This window comes from Triticum aestivum, chromosome 6B (assembly GCF_018294505.1).
Source record: "Triticum aestivum cultivar Chinese Spring chromosome 6B, IWGSC CS RefSeq v2.1, whole genome shotgun sequence".
NCBI lineage: Eukaryota > Viridiplantae > Streptophyta > Magnoliopsida > Poales > Poaceae > Triticum > Triticum aestivum.
This window is the reverse complement of record NC_057810.1, coordinates 122,344,335-122,354,077: the sequence shown is the minus strand read 5'-3', so window position 1 is coordinate 122,354,077 and position 9,743 is coordinate 122,344,335. Positions and strand designations below refer to the sequence as shown.

The window sequence follows — 9,743 nt, the reverse complement described above, 5'->3', positions numbered from 1 at the left end:
GCTCCGCGGGCTGGCGGCGAAGGGATGACGGCGAGGCCACGTGGCCGGATCTGATTGGACGGGGGAGCGGGGTGGACAAGTCCGGTCGCTGGGCGGACATGTCCGGCGGCGCGGAAGGGATGGATCTAGGGTTTCGGGGGGATTTGATCCGCGAATTTCGGGGGAGGGGGCTATTTATAGATTCTGGGAGTTAGGAGAGTCCAAATGAGGAGCGGTTTTCGCCCACACGATCGTGATCGAACGACCGAGAGCATGGAGGGGGTTAGGATGGGTTTTGGGCCACTTTGGAGGGGTGTTGGGCTGCAAAGAGAAAGAGGGGTCTCGGGCTACGCGGTTAACCGTTGGAGTATCAAACGACCTCTAAATGGCATGAAACTTGACAGGCGGTCTATCGGTGCTATACCAAGGCCGCTTGGCAAACCTCGGGCCATTCCGAGAAAATTTAACACCCGCTCACGAAAACAACGTCTGAGAGGGAACGACGGGCGCGCGAGAGAGGTCTGGACTCCGAACGGACAACGGAGAGAACCGGGAGAACCCGAACGGATGCAAGTTTTGAAAAATATGCAGATGAAATGCAGATGATGACATGGCAAAATGCAACACGCAAGCAAATGACATGGCAACGACGGCGAATAACTGACAGACACCTGGCGCATCGAAACTGGGGCGTTACAAACTCCTTACAAACCCAAAGCATGAGTTGAACATCGCATAAAGACCAACGGAGTCTGACATAACAAAAGGACGAAAGGCCTAAGGAGGTCTTGACACTATTACAAGACCAATAAGCAAGATAGCTAAAACTATTCATGATCAACAGTGGCCTTCAGTAGCTCTCCAGAGACCTCCTCAGGAGGGATCTGACACTGCTTCGTGGCAATGGCTTGGATGGTAGCCAGTGGAAGTTCAGGTGGGGGCGCAGCCAGTGGATCACGGAGTTCATATTCAAATTCAGCAGAGAGGTTTTTCTTGCAGTTGATCAGGTTCTTGGCTTTGGTAGCTGCAACCTTATCTTTGAAACCCACACTGAGACCAGCTAAACGGCGGATGCGGCGTAGCTCAAGGACATCCAAAGGAGCGTTGACCTTCTTGCGCTTGTTGACAGCAGGTGAGGCATTGATTGCAGAGCTCGTAACGGTAGGATCACCAAGGACTTGGGAGTTACTGGTGGGGAGCACATTCTCCAACTGAGCAAGACAGGGTACTCTGGCTCCACAATGTTGTTGTGCTCCACAACTTCAGAAAATTCAGTGATGATAGCAGAAGGAGCATGGCGTTGGACTTGCCCTATAGTTTATCAAATCCAACTAACTATATTCTAACTCTTTCAATATGGAACTATGTCAATTCATCAACTCATCATGTCATCATGCACACGCATGGAGAAAAACCCATCTTAAGATGCACTAAGCATGCAACTCATTTACAATAAATATTCTACAACTGTGCAAGTTCAATACAAAAAATTATATGTATTCAGTTTTAAATTTTCATAATGTTAATCCAAATACTAATGATTCATACTACCATATATCATTGAAATAATTTCAACCAATCTCCGGAGTAATGCACGGAGTACCATCTCTATTTTGAAGTAAATAGTCAAGCCATTATAAAAAAACACTAACGAAAACAAAATATAACACATCCAACCTTCACAGCTGATGCAAGTATTCAGCATTTCACACAGCCACATCTCAAGAACATAGTTTGCATATGTTTATACAGATCATCGCCCCCTCTGATGACATGACCAACATTAGATTAACCAAGTATTTCTCACCGCAAATAAAATCCTCAACAAACTGTGATTCCTTTCGGTTAAACTTAATTTGTTAACAAGGCCTGGTAAGAGAGCATTCGCGCAAGTCCACACTCCGTGTCAACTGAGCAAACTGAAAGACAAATCTCTTTCGGCCACTGCAATACTTTCTCATCGTTTGCGTCAACGACATGTGGGGCCTGGCCCCACCTTCTCAGTGACACTACCTTCTCAGTGACACTACCATGACGAGGGGTTACAAAATTTTCCAGTGGCGTGTAAGGCGATTTCCCAGTTGAGAAAGGCAAAGTATATATTGGGACCAAAATTGTACAGTCAGCACACGGCTGCGACTAGCTAGGACACCTTGTGCGAGATTTTTATGTAGTTCATGAGCCTTCTCAGAGCATTACCGCTGTCGATGGCTTCTCTTGCCCTGTCAAGCGCGGAGTTGATATCCTGAGCTCCGCTGCAGCCTAACAAGTGGTCAGCCATAGCTGCGTTAAGAACTATTCGGTCATAAGCAGGCCCTTTGTCTCCACCCAGCGCTGACAAACCCAGCTCCAAGTTTTTCAGTACCTGGTTCAGTTTGGCAACACAGTAAGTTAAAAATAATAACAACTATGCATAGAGAAAACACATGGCGTTAACAAGTTGAATGAGGTGTCCTCGATTGGAACGCGGTAGTAGAAATTTGAAATGGAGATAGCAGCGACCATAGCCAGGGAAAAAGGACTTACTGATTTATCAGTTCTTGGAGTTTCGGTGGACTTGAAACCAAGTTCCTGAGCATTCACAGCAACTCTGAAGCTTTCTCTAGAAATACCTGTAAGATACACGAGATAAGCTCAGACTGGAATCATATCATAACCAAGTTCTCGGGCATTCACAAATCAGAGCAGGCTGTCCTAATTGAAAATCTTAGTATTCTTTGTGCTTATCAATGGCATAAAGATGCATCTTCTTCTATATGAATGGGCTACCAAGTAACCAAGGTATAACACAAATCTCGAACATGAGAAAATTCAAGATATTCTTAATTCAACAAGGAAATTCCCCTCCACCTAAGTGGTAGAATAAAAAATGCCCTGCCATCTCCAGTATACATGATAGTGACCACTGTGAATATATAAGTAATAAAAAGGGTGGCAGGTTTCATGTTTGTACCGTCAGTTTCGGAGAAGTTTGCGCTGCTTGGTGTCCGGAACCCTGAGCAGTGGTTCACTGGAATCCCTTTGGAAGCATGGGCCGATCTTTCTTTGGTTGTCAAAGAAAGTGCACCTTCCTCACCCTAAGTGGATACCATAAATTTGTCTTAGCAGGGGTAAAAAACAAAAAATTGAGAAATGAATGGTATTTAACGACCAGATATGCATTCAGATAAGAAGAATAGAGGGAGAACTGTATTGGATCCAAAAATCCAGAGAAAATTCTATCCATGAGAAATGCCACTCAAAATGATATTGATGCAAACAGGCTAAGTTTTCCACAAGTGAGTTATTAAGAAAATCACATAAATAATACTCCTTCCGATCCATATTAATTTGTCTAAAGCAGCGACAATTAATATGGATCCGAGGGGGTAATAAATTTGGGTTAGGTAGGGCAAACAAATAACAGTAACATTAAGTTCAAACCCTCATGGCATGAGAGAAAGGAAAAAAAAGTACTTACCTTCACAACTAATCCAGCATGAACAGTTCTCCTTCTCATAAGCATAAGCAATGGATCTTCATAGCCCACATGATAAAATCCAGCAACCATTGACTCCCTTCCCCGTGCCTGGTGAAAAACAAATAAAGACATAAACCAGTAGCATTAAGTGAAGCAGCATTTGCAACTTTTACAACAGAACAGATATGTAGATGACCAAATAACAAAAAGACATTTCGATACTTCTCATCAGATACTCCTATAATCTCATAAAGTAGGTGATACCTATAAGATATGTCTAATACCTTCGATGACGTGGAATTGAATAATTAAAAATAAATAACTCCAGTCATCTTTACTTGCTGTATTCAAAACAATATTTTAACAATTTGTATGAAATATCATCCCAGGAAACACTTTGCAAACGTAAGTTTTTAAACTGGCAGTCAACTTACTATTAAAGGGAAACATTAGGTTGCACTACATATTTGTATAAATAGTTTATTGAAGGTCTGGCAGCTGTGAAATTGTGAGCAATATCTCTGCATAATAAGCACAAATTATTACTGTAAATATAGCATACCAATACATAGAGTTGAACAATTACTATATCATAGAATTGCTCTCATGCTATCAGTTCTTAACTTCTTACAATAACACACAATGGGAAGAGTTACTCACTCTCACAAATTGTTGAACTTTCTCAGAGGTAGCCAACGGTGGTCTTTTCTTAATATGCTCCCTGAGCCCGATAATTGAATATCTACAGTAGCACCAAGTAAGTAAACACCTTTGCATGCAAGTCGAGTATACCACTAACTTACCTGACCAAATGATTTGTTTTAATACAGGATTACAGGTCAAATCAGAGAGATGATTTCACATTGAAAGTATATAAGGTTCTTGCTATTTCTAATATGCAAAGCCAGTTTCCATCCAAAATGGAACATCTGCAGGAGTGTTCAATCACCGATGCCTTGAGACATTGGTACATAGCTACCAAGAAAATGTGGACTTACAATGGTGGGCAAGCTTCTTGGAGATTTAGATATGCAAAACCAGTATCCTTATCCTGAAAGCAACCAAACATTTCATGTGTCAGATGCAACCAGCAGTAAAATATAAAAGGTTGTCAGCAAAGTATGCAGAACTGCACACACACCTCCAATAGTGTTTTGGCCTGTGTAGGAGACAAGTGTGTGTTTGCACCCATGAATTTAAGCATCTGCCCTTCTGTTATGCCGCCCTGAAAACCTTGATTTTAAATAGTACACAGGATTTTCATATATTATATAACAGATAAGCCTGCCATCAAACCACAAGATTGATACTACTAAGAATACTCTTATGTACGATGACTACTGCAGCATATGCTTCACACTGACCTTAGGTGGCATCCATTCAACGCCATGAAGGAGACAAGCCTCACCATAGCAGGCTCTAACCGCCGCAACAAACAGAGTACTCCTAAAGAAGCGTGTATTCCCATCATAGGGCTCACCATAGTGTGTCAAGGAATTAACATCAGCAATTGGGGGAGGGCCTGATAAAAAAGTGGTGTTAATGAAATTGTTTTGTTTTTCTACACAGTTTAAGAAAAATAAGCCCACTTAGTGCTACCTAGTTCATCATCAAAGGCTAGACAATATCCTTTTAGCTCACGATCGGTTTCCCTATTCATCCGCTGTCCAATTAAAAATGCTGCTAGCAGTGCTTCACTAACTGATGGTGAACTTGCACCCATCGATCCAAATGGTAGAACATCCTTTAGTACACACTGAATTTCCTCATAACCTAAATGGCCACCAGCAAGCACTTCCCTCAAAGCACCAACGAGTCTCATCTCTGCAGTTCCTTGACCAATATACCGAGGTCCTGTTAAACCATTTGCTCCCATGATCGTTCCTTCAGGGTCTGCTATAAACTTCACCTCCGGAGGAAGAACATGCACAAGGCGTGGCCAGAATAGGCTCATGGCACGTCGCTCCCCCTCACTCCATTGGGTGGCCTCCGGAAAACAATTAGCTCTTATTGTCATGCCAGCAAAGAATGCACCCAGCTGTGCACTGGACACCGGCTCGTCCTTGAGTTCCCCCGTCGCTACACATGAGTTCAAACAGAAGATATAACATGAAATTTGATGGAAGGCGATGAAAATAAACAGATTCAGAAGCAGACCTATCAGTGCATTTCAAATAAACCTTACTAGCAAATTGTAAACAATAACAATTTGAGTAGATGCCATGATCTGACTTGAACTCTACAATGTGTCTAGGACAACAGAAAGCAGGCATCAGACTTGCAGCAAACTTCTAAATTCCAGTCACTCGCAAGTCGCAATCAATCACCATGGATGCCAATGAAAGCAGCACTTGTAAGAAAAAATAGCCAATTTACATTCTACAGGCAGCAGCACACATGAGTGACTTGTGAAGCTATCTCATCTACATGTGAAAATCAACCAACCATTCTCGCTAGCGGCCCAAAAGGTTGCCAGAAACGCAGAATCGAAGCTAGCGATCACCGAAAACAAAGCCTCCGAAGAGTGGGGGGAGGCTCACCGGAGCGAAGGATGGTGTCGAGGACGCGCATGGCCTGCTCCTCCCCGAGCGGCCGCGTCTGCTCGGGCCCCGTGCACACCCGCCCCTGCGCCTCCAGCACCGTGCCGTTGGGCCGGGGCAGCCCCGCCGGCCGGTAAGTCTCCGACAACGCCGGGTTCCGCCGCGCAGCCTCCTCAAGGACCGCCGTCCCCGCCTCCTCCATCCACGCCCCCGCCGCCGCAACGCCGGCGCGACGGCATCTCCCGTCGCGGGGCCAGGCCACCGCGCCGGGACGCCTCAGCGGCGCCGGGGAGACCCGACCGACCAGGCTCCCGCTCGTGGTCGCGCTAGGGAGCGGCCTGAGAAGTAGAGAGTTCATGGCGACGCTAGCCAGAGTCAACGCCGCCGAGGCGAGGAGGGAGACGACGACGAAGACGACACCACTTTAGCCGGAAGAACCGAGGAAGCACCCAGCTAGCGGGTTGGATCGAGCCCAATGCATATGTACGGTGGGCCGGGTTCCGGTCTACAAGGCCCGCGTTTCTGACATCTACTTCACCAACAACAAAAAACATGCCTTTTCTCAAAAAAAAATGCCTTTTCTCAACAAAAAAACATGCCTAAAAAAACCCAAAAAAATCAAATAGTATTTGGTTTTTCACTAAAAAGCTAAACCAAACATTGGAGGCTTCAGCGACATATCCTTCGTCTTTCGTCCCTCCCACCCCCGGTGATTAGGATCGAAGGTGGTGCCCTAGTAGCTGGATGCGGGGACGTGAGGCTCTCAACCTGCTTCTGGTGTTTTCTCGAGTGAAGCGGGCGGACGTTGGGCTCTCTCGGCCCCGAGATTCAGCTAGCAAGAAGGTGTCTTTTATTAGAGAGGTTACAGGCAGTGACGACTTCAACAACAAGGATGCAGATTCTCTCAGGTAAACATTTGATCTCGCCTCCGACTAGATCATGCATTTTCCACACTAGTGTGTTGTCCCCTTGTTGAAGGTGTTCATTCAAAAACTCGACTTCGAGAACGTAAATCCCAAGCTCAACATTTCGTTGTACCTATCGACGTTGATGCCCGTGTGATAATCCCTTCTTGAAGATTTTGTCTAGGATAAGTGTACTTTCATTGTCCGGTCACATGCCGACTGTGGCTTATGGTCCATGTGTTGGAGTTTAATGTCCGGCCCTCTCCCACAGATTGGTCTTTTGTTGCATTGGCTAGAGAATTCACTTCTACACCAAGCCTCCATGGGCAGCTGGTTTTGTGGAGATATTGCTTGAGACAGATGGCCTCAATTTCTTCTATATTTTTCTATAAACCGGTTGTTCCATTTCGACGCTTGGATTTTCTTAACATTGTTGAATAATTAATAATATATAGAGAAACGATTGGGCTCAACTGATGTATCCGTCACGCACGTCGACCGCTTCCCATGCCGTCCGATTAGATTTCGGCACGGAAGATATCGCTAAGCATAGTCCAGGTTTGCAACTCAGCCCTCATGCATTCCTTTAGATCACAACAAGGGGCCAATTGTAGACCGACCGAGCATGAGGGTGGGTTGCGGTAGCTAGATCCCGTAGCGGCAATGACCAACATAAATCCCCACGGCGACGCAACGAAGACATAATTCTCCACCGACATGCGGTGGCGCCATGGCCAGGCGCGTTAGCCAACCGAGCTCGGGTAGTTTGAGAGATCTACATAGAGCGAGGGAGGTGAGATAGGAGGAGTGAGAGGAGAAGAAAAAGGAGCGGAGTACAAAGAAGGGCTTGACAGTGTGCACGTTGACCAATGCGATGGGCGGTGATGCCATGGGCAGGCGTGGCAGCGAGCCGAGCTTGGGCGGTTTTGGAGTGTAGAGGAGAGAGGGAGCCGAGAGAGGGGAAGGGAGAAGAGAAGAAGGAGGGGGCAAGGATAAGGGTGTGGCATCGTGCCTCTCCGACGAGCCCGCAACAGGCGATGCTCAGGAGAAGGTTAGGGATGAGGTAGGATGCTTTGCAACTTGGGTTGCTGCAATGGCAACAAGGCTCTTGATGCAATAGCGACGAACACATCCGCGAGCTACACATGCTTTATTTGAAAAAAAATCGGCAAAAGCCCTCTATTGCAAAAAAAAAACTGTAATATACTCCTATTTGGCACTGAAACTAACCAATTATTAAAGGAAACAACATCAACAGTATATATACAGTACAAATGTACAATAGTGTTACTCCAGCTAACAACAGTACAAAAACGAAGAATAAAATGTTTGAATGAGACGACTATGCATCTACTTGCACTACATGCTGATCCGGGTCGATGCGCCTTTTAACCTGAAGGAAGGACTCCAGCAGGAAAGGGCGATCAGACTCGATCAGGTTATCCACAAGCCTTCTCCCCTCCGGATTGCCTTCAAACCACTCGCCCACGAGTACCATGGAAATGAACACGAACCAGCTGCCGACGAAGAGGGCCAGGAACCCTCCGACGTCCACCGCGGTGCCCAGCATGGTCTTCGCAGCATGGGAGTCCTTGAAATCCAAGGAGCTCTGGAAGGCGAGGACGAGCGCCAAGGCGACGCAGCACACTAGGCACATGTACACGCGCCGGCTGCACTCGGCGGGCTCCGCCTCTGCCACCGCCACGCTGCCCTCGTCCACGTGGGGATTCTCGATGTCAGCCATAGCACACTAGGCACAAGGACTTCCGTCCTTTTATATAAGCCGTACACGTGCGCCTTCTGGGGACGTAACCGAGCCGACCAGGAGTTCGTAAGTGTGGCAACAACCCTGCTTGTTTGTGAATAAGTTCGGTGCGTGGTTTCGTTCCCAGGAGGAAAAGGTGTTTGCTATTTACTCGTTCATAGTACTATCTCCGTTCTGATTTATTGGCCCCCTTCGTACTTGTGCCCAATTTTGATTTTAAATTTAACTAAAAAATATTATTGCATGTTATCAGAAATTATATCATTGCATTCCTATTTGAACATAGTTTCCTATGATTTTTGCTATCTCTCCCTAATAATAACGCACGGATTGACTTTGTCGGGTTCACCGTCACAATACGCTTTCTTCCTGTGAATTTACGCTTTCAGTTTTTTTCACCTACATATTATTTTCCACTTCCGAGGTGGTACTATTTTACCTGCGTATCTTTACATAATAATAAAGTAAATTGGGTTTCTTTCGTCCTCATGGCATTTTTCAGAAAAGTCCTCTATTTCAGAGAATTCAACTCGCAGTCCTATTTAAAGTTAAAACGAATCGTTTTTCATATTTTACACAAAAGTCCTTGTGTTTTATTGAAATCAACCCGCAGTCCGGATTTAAGTCACACCCGAACCGTTATTTTACATTTTCTAAAACCCTCCCTAATGTTTTAGGTAATTCATCTGCGGATCATATTTAAGTCAAACAATGTTTTTTTAAATCATCCATATCTTTTAAACCGTAACTCCGATTTGAACATGTTATATATGAAATTTGACTAGAAAAATATGTAGAATATGAATATGAGATTATTTTCACCTGTTAAGTATTTTTGAATATTATTTTGGAATATATTTAAGTCAAATAAATGTTTTTCTAAATTATCCGTATTTTTTTAAACCGTAACTTCGATTTTAACATATTATATATGAAATGTTATTAGAAAAATATGTGGAATCTAAATATGATGTTAATTTTACCTGTTAAATATTTTTAAAATATCATTTTGGGAGCAAACTTATAATTTATAGCGTAAGATCTGTTTTCCTTTCGTACCGGCGGCGACCCGGATTGCAAATAAACGCTCCACT

General features: G+C 44.7%; 1 protein-coding gene across 1 annotated transcript; it reads right to left on the bottom strand.

Annotated features, from left to right (window-relative positions):
- Nucleotides 1-1,632: 1,632 nt before the first annotated feature.
- On the bottom strand, nt 1,633-6,400 carry LOC123136073 (anthranilate phosphoribosyltransferase). Its single transcript, XM_044555358.1, has 10 exons — nt 5,980-6,400; nt 5,039-5,518; nt 4,804-4,961; nt 4,581-4,664; nt 4,438-4,490; nt 4,100-4,181; nt 3,440-3,547; nt 2,933-3,056; nt 2,506-2,591; nt 1,633-2,344 (listed from the first exon to the last, which is right to left on the bottom strand). Exons 1-10 carry the CDS (start codon nt 6,335-6,337, stop codon nt 2,123-2,125), a joined length of 1,755 nt encoding a protein of 584 aa, XP_044411293.1. The 5' UTR covers nt 6,338-6,400; the 3' UTR covers nt 1,633-2,122.
- Nucleotides 6,401-9,743: the final 3,343 nt, after the last annotated feature.